Here is a 15,954-nt window from a genome sequence, read left to right on the forward strand (position 1 = left end):
CAGTCCTGCCCCACTGGAAGAGGACATACTGGACAAGGGGGCTCCCTCCCTGCCATATTAGTATTTCCACGGCTCAGCAGGTATAGTGCCCTGTGCAGCCTGGTAGACACGCCTTTTGAGAAGCCAGGTGAGTCGGTAGACTTCTGTCCTCTGCCACACTGAGGTCCCAAGGGAGAAAGGCCACAACGGACCAAACACTTGGTGATGCTGGCCATCTGTGCGTGGATCAGAGATTCAGAGCACACACCACACAAGAGAGATGATTTATGAAAGCATGGGCCATGTATGCACTGTCCTGAAGAGCATTCCTTTGGGTCACCCCTCAGTGCCCTTTCCCAGAGGCACTCCTGCCTGCACCACAGTGCCAGCGGCTGAGCCTGCAATGCCCACCGGCCGGACTCTCTTGGTCACCTGAGCCAGCCCTTTCTCTCCCATCAGAGAAGCTTGGTCTGACACCAGGAGTGGCCACTTTCAATGTCTTCAGTTCCAAAATGACACTGAGCTCTCATTTGAGTAGGCACTGAATATTAACTCCCAAATTTTTAAGAAGTGAACTTGATCATCTTCAATTCTTACTGTGCTTACTACACAGAGCTAAAATAATCACAATTATTCTTTGGGTTGGTGTCCATATACTCAGTGTTAAACTCTATGCATTATCTCTGCACTTAAGAACATTGTTTTTATTAAGTATTTTTCACTTTTGTGTTTTTTCACCTTGTACTGTTGTTTATCATGCAGTGGTGTCTGGTTTTTTCTAGAGCATCATCAGAAACTTGTATTTGCTGGCAATGTTTTGTCTTTAACCTGCATTTCCAACACAAACAGTTTCTTTTAAAAAATCAACTTGTAAATGATTTCATGGTATCATCAATAAAACCAAATTTGACCTTTTCATCATCTCCCTTAGAAATCTCCCTTTTTCCTGTATAACCATGGGCTTATTAGAACCACAATAACATGAGATTGATATGGTGCAATCAAAATTTTAAAAACAAAATAAAACAGCCACAAGATCTGTTTCCTTTGCTCTTAGGTGCTCGAAAAGAATAACAAGTATTATGAATCCTCAATTTGTTGCTCCGCTCATGCAAAATAAAATGCCACTAAAAGAGTCACAGCTGACTGAAGGTTTAAGCAGAGAGGATTCTCAGTGATGCACTACATTGGATAAATATTTATATCTCCGCATGGTAGTTTGAACCTGGACTCTGGCTTTTGGAAATTGCTGTTATTATCATGTTTCACTCATTTTTTTTAGAAGCTTGAAGTGACAATTTAATACAGAATCAGATTAATACTTCAATGTAAAGTCTTGTTTCATTTAATATTTTTGAAGGTTAAATGATCTGTAATCATTGTTGTGCCTCTGGCTATATTTATAGATCATTCCAGTAATATACTTTACATGGAAGAAAAGAAAGGAGAAAGCCTTAAATTGAGGGTTGCTTTGTTTTAAAGTGATTAATAAACAAAATATCTAAACTTGAATTGATGTTTTTGGAAAATAGTCTACATGTTAGTTAATATAATTTATTTTGGTTTTAAATAGTTTTGAAGCCAAAAAAGAATGTATGGATGACATCATTTAAGCGAATATATGTGTGTGTGTGCGTATATCACACACACACAAACTTCACTGCTTTTCTTAAACTTAATAAAATCAGGCTTAAAAGGAACAGACATTTCTTTATAGTGTTTACAAACATCCCTAGTATTAATATTGAGATAATGTAGAAATACTGGAATGAAAATTCTGTTTGCTGATCTGTAATAAAGATCCATATGTAACATCATCATTAAAGATGAAATGGCCTTGTATACTTTTATAAGTACAGATGGCATTTATTCACTGACTACAATTAAAAAGCAGAATGGCTACTCCAACGTGGCCCTGAGGAGCTCTGGGAGGTCCGGGGCCTGTGTGAGAAAAACACCCCACACCTCCAGGCAGCGTAGCTGGTATCCTAAAGGTGGGTTCCACACCACTCCCCTGTCCTCCAAACAATCAGGAGCTGGGCCCTGAGTGGCCCATGACGGGAGCTGGGAGGCCAAATGTTGAAGCAGGTGTGCTGGGAGCCAGGCCAGGAGCAGGTGAGGGGCCAGTGGAGCTGGGCAGGGGAGCAGAGAAGCCGGGAGGTGCCTGAGTCCAACAGAAACATGCTGTGCTCCCTGTTAGTCTTCTTTGGCAGAGACAAAACTCTCTGGAAAACATCTTCCCTAAGCTGGGCTCTTAGGCCTTCCAGAGACTAGGAGTAAGCAGTGACTCACCAGACTATCGGACATGAGGGAAGGCAGCTGGGGCTGTGTGGAGACAGGCTGCTCAGATTCCCTTCTGGGACGGCCTTGCTGCCCAGCTGTGGAGCAGGGTTAACAGCATTCAGTCAGCAGCTCCTTCCGGCTCCTCCTTCCCGTCACTTTGACCCAACAAGGGAGCTTCTGAGAGGAGGACAGCAGAGTGCCCCCCACTGGCTGGGCTGGGTGGGCCTGCCTGGCAGTTTGACTTCTCCCTCTATCCAACCCTAGTTTTGAATGCTCTACTGACATTGTTTAGCTAATTAGTTAATACTCATCATTTGTAAGACCCGAGTTTGTTGTAGCCTGACAGAAATTTGAAGGAAATGGTATTTACACCAGAACACTAAGTTATTTCCCAACTATAAGAAAGAGAAAACCAAATAAAGGAAAAGAGAGACTTATAAAAGCTTGCCCTGGTTAATATAAATTTTCCATTGGTCCAGGAGCTGATGTGTCCTTTCTTAGCACAGAGTGGAAATCTGGGTAGAATCTGGGCAGCAAATAAAGATTAAGGCAAGATGTTGGAGCTTGGGGGAAAACACTCACTCCTTATGGTTTCAGTCTTCTTAACTCTGCAAGAGTGCCATGCTCTACCAGAAACCAGGCCCTTACTGGAGTGAAAGAGTTAAAGATTTCAACACTGGGATGTAGGAAATGGAGCATAAGAATGATACTGAAGTGTCTTATTCAAGTATTATTTACATAATACTTATTATGTACTTAGGCACTGTTCTGAGCAGGTTATAAATATCAGTTTCCCTAATCAGCACATCATCAAATGAATGGCTTAGGATTATCCCAATTCTATGGATGGAGAAGCAGGTGTAGAGAGTCTAGCAGCTGGTCAAGGACAGAGCTGAGATCTGAAGGCAACAGCCAGCTCTGGAGTCCAAGCTCTAAACCACCTACCACACTGCACTGCTGCTCAGGTCAGCTCATCAGAAGTCAATTCCAGGAAGAATTTATTCAAATATTCAGCAGTACTTCACTTCTCCAGAGCCTGGCTTTGTGGTGACCAACCTGCCAGACTATAGCTGCAACTCTGGATATACTTCATTAAAACAACAACAAATGATGAAAGAAAAGAGAGGAAAACTGAGAAGTCAAAGGGCCCCTGAGTAGCCAAAGCTGTCAAGAAGCCCATCCACCTCACTCCACAGGAGATGCCCTCTGTGAAAGCCAGTCATAGATGATGTGACCATGCCTCATGCCTTGTCCAAACTGGGCAGTTCAGAAGCACAGGCAATGAGGAGGTAAAAGCAACAAAGAGCAAGAAAGAAAAGTTGACAGTCACACTGAAGCAGGAGACAGAAATGTGCAAGACTAGACATAAATCCTAAAAGCAGTCTAGGCCTCCTTAAAGTAGACAGCAAAGGTCTGACATCCATCTCAAGCACTTGTGAGGGCCATCACTGAGTAGAGAAGAGAGGAAAGCTTGGGAGGACCTCTTCTGGATTACGGATGGTGAGGTGTCCACATCTGATCATGTGGAATAGCTACAGCTGAGGATGTACAAGGCTGAGCTCCACATCATGTAATATTCATCAATGCCTTTATTGAAAGTGACCTATAAGAAGAGCAGCTTGAAGAACATTCAAATCCTGCCTGGAGGAAGCCAGCAGGCACAGCACTGGGGAGCCTGTGTGCACTGCACCCTCCCTCTGCACATTCGTGTGGACTACATGTCAATTACATGTTAGAAAGGCTTCAGCAGCTTATACTGACGATTTTCTTTTCAAGTTCTATGAAATTGTTTGTGTTGGCTGCAAGGGTGATGTTTATCATTTCATGTGTGCTCTCCTTAGAGACAACCCTGTCTTATCTGAGCACTGTGAACTCTTATATTCCTCCTGAACAACTGGTTCATTTGTTATCTTCAGGTACAGTGGCTGTGTAAGTGACTAACTCCTATTTCCCTTTTCATTTTGGCTGCTAGAAAGCTAGGATCAAATTAGTGGCACTCAATGTAGCAAGCATGAAGTTTTAGGCTCACTCCAGATTCCATCTTGTGTCTTCACCGTTTCCTTCCCTTTTCTATCTTCCCTTTATTTTCCACTTGGTCTGTCTTATATTTCAAGCTTTCTTGGAGGCCAGTTTTTCTTTGAATTAGGTGAAGAATAAATAAATGAACAAATGAATGAATGAATGAATGAAATGTAGATAAGAAAACTGAGGTTCAGAGATTGCCTACTAACCAGTTCATAACAGCTAAGCTCTGTCTCCTGTATTTCAACTCGGTGTCCTTTAAATAAATTGTATTAATAATGCCAATTCTCAATTATTAAGACCCTTTAAATTATATTTAAAATACTATTTCTAAGAAGAAAAAGAAATATAGATCTTGGATAAATGAGACTTCTCTGGATAAAGAACAAATAAAATAACTATTTTGTACGAGTGGAATGAAAGGAAATCTTTAGCACCATGAAAGCCCATGCAGCATGTCAATATACTTATTTTGATCCCCAATGTATTTTATGTAATATTGATGATATGTCAACTCTGCAGGCTAGGTTACAGTAACTACCCCAGAGAAAAGTTTAAACTGTGATACCTATTAAGTTAAAAAATTCTGAACTCAAAATTGTCATCAAGAAGTTGATATCTGAAATGGGTGTCACATTTTATTAGAATGGTATCATAGCCATGTATCAAAATATAACATGTTTTCATCAGCCACTGAGGTATTACTTTCCTCTGAATGTTCTGAGACCATTTAAAGAAAGAATAAAAAGAATGATTAAGTATAGCAATAAGTTCCAGAGGGGAAAAAAAAACAACAGTAGACAGTTTAAAAGGTACACAGTTAAAAGCTGCATCCTGTAATTTAGTTCATCAGAAGCCATGCCTTAATGGGTTTTCACTATCAGGGACCTATTCTGGCACTTTAAAATGTCCTTTGTAATAGGGCAATAGCACAAGCACTGAAGAACAAATTTTAAGAAGAATAGATGGTATAAAAGATTTATTAGATGTTGAATGAATTTAAAGGCTAACGTTTTTAGAAAACAAATCAGGAGCAGTCCCAAGTTTCCAGAAACAGAATATAGCTCCAAGATTTTTTATATACTTCACTGCAAGCAAAATGCAACTAATCACATTTACAAAGATTGAAAGAATAAGTAACTGCCAAGAAATAATCCATGATGTTAAGAGCATAAAGCGTGACCAAAAAGTAGGGAAGCTGACTTTTCAACAGACATCTCAGAGCTCACAAATCTAAAGGAGAGCTGCCTTCAAATTAGTCACTTTTGAGAGGCTGATATTTAATAATACAATTGTTTCAACCATTTGAGAATCCTTTTTAAAGGGCCCAGGCATAAAGTAGAGAGTACACAAATATCCATTCCCTAAAAACAGAGAATTTTCTCAGCAGTGGAATGTCAGTAGGGGGTGGGCCAGGACAGGAGAAGACCAGAGAAAGCAGGATAGGAGCTGGAGGTATAAACAGATAAATACTCAGAGGTCAATACCAAACTTGTGGCATGGGCAAAAACCTGAAATGTTGTCAAATCTTAAATTGAGTGATTTAAATTCAGAAAGGTAATCATTGAAATTATCATACAGAAGAGTATTTAGATGAAAGGTGTTATATAAATAAATAATGATCTTCACAGTATAAGCATTCCTAAATGTTAACTGTTGGTAACCTTGCTGCAGTAACTTTAGAAAAACCCAGCTAGAGGGGTTCTCTTTTTTTTTGGTCAAATGTGTTCTTATCATTTCCTAACTACATATTTATCTTTGGCCTTGATGATTTGTCACAAATGTTAACCTTCTCAGAGTTTCAAGTGGAGATAGAGAGAAATTACCTGGTGGTATTTCTTCAGGATGTTGTGCATTTCAGCTACATCTTCACTTGTGATCGTCTTGATGATGTATCTTTTGTCGTAGGAAGTGTGGAAGCGCGCTCCGCTGCGAGCCTGGGAGTCATTGGGGACGGGTGCGCTCCTTGTCAGGGAATTCTTCCGGTTGGGATAAGGCAGTTGGAGGAAAGAGAACCAGTTAAAGATGTGGCTTGGTGATTTCTGGATAATTTGTCGTCATCACAGGTTTTCAAAACCATTTGTGTTTGTAAGAGATTGGTCAATCAGATGAGAACATTTTATATTCACTGTAACTCAAATCATTAATCTTTCAAATGAAATTAAAACAGCTTGGGTATACACTGTGATTCTAATGTCCTTAAAGCCTATGTTGGACAAGAACGCAAATCTTCTGAATGAAGTGTGGTTCCAGTCATCAAAGAAAATTTTACACTTACTGAGTGTTTCCTTACACTCTGCCAAGAGTGAGGCACACAGTATTTCTTCCAGTTCTGATAATAGCCCCAGAAGTTACTATTATTAATACCATCATCATTTGACAGATGTGGAGATGAGGAGCAGAAAGGTTTAATAATTGCGCAAAGGTCACACAGCTAGGAATGGCAAGAGCTACAATTCCATGAACAGTGTTGCTGGCTCAGAACCCAAGTTCCCAACTGCAAACTACTCAAGTAGTAAATGATGCCGTCTGCGGTGTGCCTTGGGATCTGTGTGGGCAGGTGTATTCTAAAACAGCTCCTCGGAAGATTCTGATTTAGTTCATCCTCTACCCCGCTTCAGCCGTGTTTGGGAACGACCACTCTCCTGGAGGGCAGACAGGCAGTGCTGAGCAGGGGCTTTTCTAGCACCATTTCATTCCAACACCCGGCCCATGCCACTAACACCCTAGCTAGGTCAGTATACTGTTTCCCACATGTGGCTCTTCTGTTTGAATGCCCTATTTTCTTAGTGCCTGGAGGAAGCCCTCCCTCCTCACCAACCATCTTATGCTGGTCATGCAGACACTGAGATGAGCCAGCCCTGAGCTCTGGGAAGTCTGGTCTTCACTCTGCTAACTGACGTCTTCCCTGCCTGGCCCCACTGGGTTGTGTCTGAGGGTTTCAAAGGCAAAGAGGACACTTTCCCTTGCAACTTTCTCTACAAGTAGGCATTTAAAGGCTCCAGTGAACCCAACACTGTCTAGTAAGGGGACACAGATGTCTTTAGGGAGGCAGGTGATATCCCTGCCTCGTGGATTTTCAATAAGAGAGTTCCCTTTCTGTCTAGTATATTCAAGTCTCTTGATCTTTTCATTCCTTTCTAGATGAACTCCAACAGGACTCAGCCATGTGAAGTGTAACCACACTGTAGGCACAGTAGCTGTGCAGGTCCTCTGTGTGGTGAGGGGAGTGGCCCGTGAACGCATTCTCACCACAGAGGATGGGCCCTGGCACCACCGCATGGTGCAGACAGCACATCTTGATCTGAATGCAAGCAGGCACACCTGTCAAGTGCAGAGCCAATACTGCCAATTAACTGAATTCGCTTTCCTTAGCTTATTAAAAACTGGAGAGAAGGGGAAAAAAATCAGTGTAACTCCCACTGACTGTGGATTTGGCACTGTTACATTCTTCTTTTTTTTTTTCTGCCAATCATTTTATTTATTTATTTTTTTTAGATAATTATTTTTTATTGAAGGGTAGTTGACGCACAGTATTACATTACATTAGTTGCAAGTGTACAACACAGTGATAAAACATTTATATACATAATTCTAGGTTCCAGCTATCACCCTACCAAGCTGTTGCAATATCTTGACTATATTCCTTATGCTATACATTACATCCCGGTTACTTATTTATTTTACCATTGGAAGTCTGTCCTTTTTTTTTTTTTTTTTTTTTTTTGTGAGGGCATCTCTCATATTTATTGATCAAATGGTTGTTAACGACAATAAAATTCTGTATAGGGGAGTCAATGCTCAATGCACAATCATTAATCCACCCCAAGCCTAATTTTCGTCAGTCTCCAATCTTCTGAGGCATAACAAACTAGTTCTTACATGGAGAACAAATTCTTACATAATGAATAAGTTACATAGTGAACAGTACAAGGGCTGTCATCACAGAAACTTTCGGTTTTGCTCATGCATTATGAACTATAAACAGTCAGTTCAAATATGAATACTCATTTGGTTTTTATACTTGATTTATATGTGGATACCACATTTCTCTCTTTATTATTATTATTTTAATAAAATGCTGAAGTGGTAGGTAGATACGAGATAAAGGTAGAAAACATAGTTTAGTGTTGTAAGAGAGCAAATGTAGATGATCAGGTGTGTGCCTGTAGACTATGTGTTAATCCAAGCTAGACCAGGGCAATAAAACATCCACGTATGCAGAAGATTTCTCTCAGAACGGGGGGGTGAGGTTCTAAGCCTCACCTCTGTTGATCCCCAATTTCTCACCTGATGACCCCCCTGCGACTGTGCCTGTCTTAGGTTGTTCCTCCCTTGAGGAATCTTACCCGTCTCTGGCTAACTAGTCATCTTCCGGGGCCATACAGGGAAATGTAAAGTTGGTAAGTGAGAGAGAAGCCTTATTGTTTGAAAAGGTTAGCTTTTTACTTCTTTGCATATTTATGCCCTGTGGCTTCTATGCCCAGCATTTGTCTTGAGGTATCTTTATCACTTGGAAGAATTATGATACTCGGTAAATTTGATATGAGGCACGAATTCTATTTAAGGGTTGTAATTAGGTAGGAAGAAGAAAAGCTACAGAAGTAGCAGGCGGAAGACAACATGGGAAGATTGATTATTTCTTTGACATATCTTCTTGTAGAGTAACTTCAGCATGTATAGGTTTTAAGCTACTACTTAAATTGCGCACACACATTAACATAATAGGAGTATAGTTACATAACCAAAGCATACCTGTAATTACCAGCCATCTCCAGTGAAACCAAGAAAACCAGTTAGGCACCTTAGGCATTTGTGAAAACTTATCTATGATATGGTGGATATTGTCCAACTGAACTTGAACAGTCTGAGAGAAATCAGACAAATTAAAACAACCCATTCCTGGGGACTGTTCACATGCCATATGTTCTTTTAACAGTAAATAGTCTGTAGTTGTAAGACTTTGGAGTGCTACAATTTGTACTTCTCCTAATTCTTGGTTGAGTTCCAACAGTATAGATCCAGTCAACTTTGTTGTTTTACTGTATGCACAGGCCAGCTTAGATATCTCCTTCATTCCCATGGCAAGTCCAGGAACCGGTGGGATGAGTGCATCTACAGCTGTAGCAGTGCGTGGATCTTTGTTGGGGTTTTTGATGATCATCTTCTGGCATGAGTCTTCCAGAGAGTGCTGCTGTTGGAAGTTCTCTTTCATATCGTATCTTAGTTCATTTTTGGGGTAGCCCAATTAGGCTTTGATCCTCTGTATAAACACAAACAGACCCTTTGCCTACACTTTTATATGCCCTTTATACCCTTGTGTAGAACTCATTGGAGGTTACCACACAGGAACTGCCCTTTTTTGTTTGTTTGTTTTGTTTTGTTTTGTTTTTGGTATCACTAATCTACACTTACATGACGAATATTATGTTTACTAGGCTCTCCCCTATACCAGGTCTCCCCTATAAACCCCTTTACAGTCACTGTCCATCAGCATAGCAAAGTGTTGTAGAATCACTACTTGCCTTCTCTGTGTTGTACAGCCCTCCCTTTTCTCCTACCCCCCCATGCATGTTAATACATTCTTCTTAAGACAACTGAAATTCATTAGATAGACTGAGAATGATAAAAATGATTTTCAGGATGAAAATGGCTATATTAGCAAGAGTTCAATTCTCAATTACATTTCTTTTTTCTTCTCAAAAACAAACAAACAAACAAACGAACGAACAAGCAAACTCCTTTTCACTACCTCCAACCAAGAATAAAAAGAAAACCAAAGCAAATGCCCCTGGTTTTAGAGTTTTAAACACTAGCAAAAAAAAGCAATCCTTGCTATTGGCTAATAGTCTCACCTTTTCCTCCCAAACATTAATCTGAAACAAGTTACTGCAAATGAAAAATCTTTCTTTTCTTGGGGGGAGGGTGGGTATAATTAAAGACACCTGTATTCAGCAAAGGCCAGAATTACAACATCATATTCACAGATCACTTTCTTAGGCATATTGGGTATAAAAGTGTAATGTTCCATCCTGGACCAATGGGATAAAATAAAATTGAAAACTACAAAGCCAGCGCTTCTCAAACTTTAATGAGCAACTGAATCACCTGAGGATCATGTCAAAATGCAGATTATGATCCTGCAGGTGTGGGTGGGCCACTTGAAGAGGCAGGTGCTGCCTATACAGTGGGTCTGCGGACCGCATGTGAGGATCTGAGCCTACTGAACTGAGGCTCCGATGTGCTCTGTCTGGCGCAGTGTGTGGGGCCTCGTCCATTTAGTGTGTCATGATTCCTCACTTGTCTACATGGACACCTTTTCATTATCCTACGTCCAACTCTGGTTTGGTTAAAATGGGAAACTTTATAGTAAACAACAAGAATTAACTGCATTCACTGTATTAGTTCATTAAAGAAATGTTTAGTAATACTATGCATAAAGCAACGAATAGGTTTATAAAGGGCTAGAAATGCATAGTCAAATAATGCAGTTTAACTCCATAGCTCGGACACTACCTCCTGTCAAATTCTTTGCCTTTCCCTTTACTTTCAAAGAAATTGATAATAATTTCCTACAGATTTTGCTTTAGGATATTGGTCATGTCTTAATCCTGGGATAAACCACCTTATAAATTCTAATCTTGATTGTTTCTCAACTCAATTGTTCAATGATGACACGAGCAGTCCTGACAATATCTATTTCCAGTGTGTGTAGGGACATTTTTTTTAAGGTTCTTAGTTTGCACTTAGTGAAGTTAGGGACAGACACTGCCAAAATTTAGAATGTACCTTTTATGGTTATTATAACATTAAAATAATATGAATCAAATTTATTGAAAGCCTTAGATCAGCAGGAAATCAGAAGAGTAAACACAATTTTACATGTAAAACACGATCCTTTGGGACAATCTTGAGGCCTGGAAAAATCCAACTCATTATTTCATATTTATTTTCACAGCAATCCTGAGAGGCAGGAAAAGCCAGGTGCATTTTCCCACTTGAAAATAATGAAACAGTACAATGGAGTTGAGTAATATGCCTAAGGCTCCTACCTGAAGCTTCCTCTGAAGTAACCAAAAAGAGCAATTTACAAAGATAAGACTAAACTTTTGCCCTTACTGAACTTCATAATCAAAGACTTTTTTGTAGCCTGTGAAACAAGGTGAAAGTGTGTGTGCATGTGTGTGTGTGTGTGTGTAAAGGCAGCACCATGTGATAGCAGCGTGCTGGTCTGGGATCTAGAACATGCTCTGCCACTCATCAACCCTTGCATATGTCATTTAGCCTCTCTGGGCCTCAAGTTTCTGGGTCTGTAAAGTGATGGAGAATAAGGAGAGAGAGTAAACAGAGTTAGATCTCTTCCTGAAACCTTTTATAACTCTAAATGTGTATTTGCTCTAAGAGGCGGCACACCCCGCTAGGATGTGCTGGGGTCAGGCCTTGGAGGGTGCGTCGGTGTGCCCCGCTCCAGCAGTGCAGTCAGAGGAGGGGACAGCCATTACTGCAGCAGGGGCCAAATGATCTCGGACACCTGGGCCAAGATTAAAGAGAAGATGATAGTAATTCCTAGCACAGCATGAAAATAACACTTTGCAGACTCCAGATGTATGCAGGACAACTTAGGCAAGAACCAGAAAACATGCTAAGGGAAGCAGGTCATGGCTCGGTACTGAAAGTAGTCACTGAGCAGCCTAAAAACAGCCTGCCGTCTAGCCCAACAGAGTACTGACACTCCTCAGTGTGCCATGCTGTCACAGAGAAAAATGAACCAGAGTACCATACAGGTTCTCAGACAGATCAGGGAGGCCAAGAGAAGGGCCTGAGAGAAACACATCTTGGGACTGACCTTCAGGAGCCTCCAAAGGGTCCCTCTATGAATAAATAAATCTCATAATCAACCATCAAATCTTCCAACCATCTAATTTTCCAACTACTCAATTTTACAGAGAAGAAAGCAGAGACCCACAGAGCAGAAATGACTTGTGTGTTTCAGTTCTTTAACATCTGGAGGGACTCACAGGGGCCTTGCCCACAGCGGTCAGCCTCCATCCCTCCCACCATTGCTGCCTCCCTTGGTTCAAGGGTCTGGTGGGCATTGCAAGGGGATCACTGCTACAGATTTTTCCATGGTGACAGATACCTTCTCAGCCCAATTTAAAGCGTGCATGAGCTGGCACAAACCCAAACCCATCTTTATAGCTTCAGTTTGCCATGCAAAATTAAATCACCAGTTAACAGCCTCAGTGCTAATGCAGCCCAGAGTCCTTAATTTATGCTTTTATTCATATGTGTACAAATCTATCTTGACTCATTTGAGGACTGTCCATTACTGCACTTTAACTGAGGGGGTAAGAGTAGGAGCCATCCTCTCAAGAGGCTGGAGCTGAGACGGATGTGAGTTTGAGGCGCTAGGCTGTAGGAGAGGAAAACTGTGTGGTAGAACCCTGGGCTGAGAGTCAGACCATTTGCGTGATACAAAGACAGGGCAGAAAGATGCCTAGCACTTAGGGTTCCCCACTGGACCGTGTTGACAATGTCAATCCTAAGACTTCATCACATTCTGAACACACGGCACAGTTAAGCACGTCTGTTTTAATTAATTCATGTGTTCTGAGAATTGCAGGGGGTTTTCATTCTCTTTTGATGATGGGTTTTCTTGAGAAGACTGTCCCATCCTCTGCCTTTCCCAGCTTAAAACTGAATGGGCTTTTGTGGCAAAGAATGACAAGGCTGAAAGGCATAGTCTTTTACACTGAGAATGCTGAGTTTGTGGTTACTCTCCACAATACTAAACTGGAAAGAAAAAAACAAAAAGAAAATGGAGTTAAGACAGAATTTATAAGTTAGGACAAGATATGCATGGAAAAAAGGTCTAGCTGAAGGCATATTTTTAAAAAATTATTTCTTATCTTAATCACCAAAATTAAAAGACCCAGTCTGAGATGAAGATCTGATTCACAGAAAGGCCCCAAAAACCACACCTTCAGAGTTGGTTTAGTTATCACTGTCAAGATAATTCCCATTTTCAAAGTAAAATTTTCACTCAGGAACCTTTACCTATTTGTCCTTTTGAGAAAGCTACCAGATAAAATCACCCAATAAATCTACCCAGAGTTTTGGAGAGATCTACTCTCATTGGAGAACAAATTCTTTGTCATGGACAAAGCTTAGACTTATGTGTTATGTGTTCCATAACAAAGGGACATTTTTTTAAATTGAAAATCTGGGATTCTGAACCTCTCAGTTCAACTGTGCAAATGTGCAAAACCAAGTGTTCTGTGGATACTTGGGGTCAAAGTCACAAAACAATAGAAAAGCAATCCAGGGCATTCAGTGCAACAAATCTTCCACTGATCTTTTGAAAGGTCCTAGTTAGACCACCCAAGTCCAGAAACCATGAGAGGAGAATACATCCATAAACCCACTAAGTACATACCTACCAGAAGGCTCTGGACATCAAAACATCTGTTTAGTTCATTCACATTTTATTTAGTTCATTCATATTTTCTCAGGCTCACTTTGCCATAAGCAGAGGCCTGATGGTCTTTCATTCCAAATAATACTAAGGTGAAGCCAGAAGACACACAGTGAAACATGGTATCCGACATGGAGCTTTAGAAGACACTGGGACTTTGGGCAAGTTATTTAAGTTTTTTGTATCTCATTCTACGTTTGCAGACAGTTAATGATGATGATGCTTGCTTGGGAGTTGGATACTAGGAAATTTTTATAATAGTGCCTGGAATATAGCAGCATTCAATAAATGGTACCGATTATTATAAACAGCAAATTTCACCTTAGAAGATATTTAGAGATGCAGATCAGTATTAACAAATTATTCTGTAAGTTGATAAGTTAAAAAGTTCTTCCCATTTGTACTTGATTCCCTTTTTTCCAACCTTGGCCAAGCCTCTGGTTTGTACCCAGTGAAAATTGAGAGCCACATACTTGCCATACACTTTCACAGGTTATTTTTGACAGCACTCAGTAATGAAGGGCCCCCACCCATAAGATGGCGAACTTCCTGCTTCTCTTCTGGGTCCTCAGTTCCCGCCGGTGCCACCTGAAGCCCAATCACCCCTCGTCCCCCTAATCCCAGCACCTAGCCAATAGCCACCAGCCCCGTAGAAGTGACACCACAATCACCCCATGCCCCTTCCTATATAACCCAGCACCTTTCCCTAATAAAGCGGAATTCTCCGGTGAATTGCTGCTGTGTGTCGCTCCTTTCCTTTCATTGGTGCCGAAACCCGGGAGACGGGACACCCCAACTGGGCCCCGTCTTCCCCCCGACACCAGCAGCAGCTTGCCCTCATCCTCTTTTTCTGGCGCTGGCTCCTCACACTCACCACTCCTCTTTGGCCTTTGGGTAAGTTTTCCCCTGGAGCGGGCCGCTCTTCCCCGAGCTATCGCAGCGCCATTGACCGTGATCGTCCGGCAAGGCCCTGATGCTCGGGGACGAGGAGAGAACTCTCCCCGCCTCAGGCCTTCACGGCTGCGGTGGACCCTCAGGCCCCTCCTCCAACAGCCATAAACGAGGTGACTCCTTTGCCGATGAGAACGCTCCCTTCCCCCACCCCCCCTTCTGTTCCTTCCGCCGAAAATTCCTAGTACTAGGTACCTCGGACTCTGGCACTCTGCCTTCTTAGAGAAGTCTGGGTGACGACCCACACTTCCTAAGAAATTCCGACTCGTATACGAGTTTCCGCAGACCACCAAGGATCATCGGGGACGCCCTTTGTCTCCTTGCGGTCTGCTCCCAGTCCGAGGGTCTCCGTTCATCTTCCCGTTTGTCTCCTTCTCTGTCCTTTAGCCATGGGAGCCTCCTCATCCCTCCCTGAAAGCTCACCTCTTGAATGCCTGCTCAAGTATCTAGCCACCCTCTCCCTGACGCCTGATATAAAACCAAAACTTCTCCGTAAATACTGCCCCCAAGATTGGCCGACATACACCCTAGACAATGACAACCAATGGCCCGCAGGGGGAGCTCTTGATCCTAACATCACTCGCGATCTCTTTAACTACTGCCAGCGCCTGAAAAAAATGGAAGATTTCCTATACCGAAGCTTTCCGCCTCCTCCTCCTGCCCCCCTCGCCGCCGCCGCCTCCTCCCCCCCTGCCTCCCCCCAAGTTCTCCTAGCCTGCAAGCCGTCTCTCCCCCGCAGAAGCCTCCCGCCCACTCCCTTCCCCCTCCTCTCCTACAACCCCTCCCCCTTCCTCCACCACCATCTCCTCCCCCACCTCACCCCCTGCAGATCAAGCCTGAGCCTTTCAGCCCCCCTCTAACTAAGTCTCAGGAGCCTCCTCCGCCTTTGCCCCCATCACCTGTTTCTCCCCCACAGACTGAGCCAGAACCCTTCAGTCCCCCAACCGCCGTGGGTCTCCACTCTCAAGTTATCTTCGCCTGCTGCTTAATAGCAGGTCTGAAAAACGCAGCTCGTAAAGTAGTCAATTTTCAAAAGCTCCCTCCGAGTTCTTAGACAGACTCACTCAAGCCCTATTACAGTACACCAGCCTGGACCCAGAAACGCCTGACGGGAGACATGTCCTTATGACATACTTCCTAGCTCAAAGCTACCCCGACATTAAAGCTAAACTCAAAAAGTTAGAACAGGGCCCCGCTACCCCACAGACTGAGATCCTAACAGTGGCCTTTAAAGTCTTCCATAA

General features: G+C 42.2%; 1 protein-coding gene across 2 annotated transcripts in view; it reads right to left on the bottom strand.

Moving 5' to 3' along the window:
- Positions 1-15,954, bottom strand: part of PIP4K2A (phosphatidylinositol-5-phosphate 4-kinase type 2 alpha) — a 190,160-nt gene that overhangs the window by 35,442 nt on the left and 138,764 nt on the right. For both annotated transcript variants that reach the window (XM_057498282.1, XM_036880919.2), the window contains exon 4: positions 6,111-6,263. In XM_057498282.1, coding sequence (XP_057354265.1) covers positions 6,111-6,263 — 153 coding nt within the window. The remainder of the gene's footprint in view (positions 1-6,110; positions 6,264-15,954) is intronic.

The sequence above is a fragment of the Manis pentadactyla genome, chromosome 3, assembly GCF_030020395.1.
Source record: "Manis pentadactyla isolate mManPen7 chromosome 3, mManPen7.hap1, whole genome shotgun sequence".
Lineage (NCBI taxonomy): Eukaryota > Metazoa > Chordata > Mammalia > Pholidota > Manidae > Manis > Manis pentadactyla.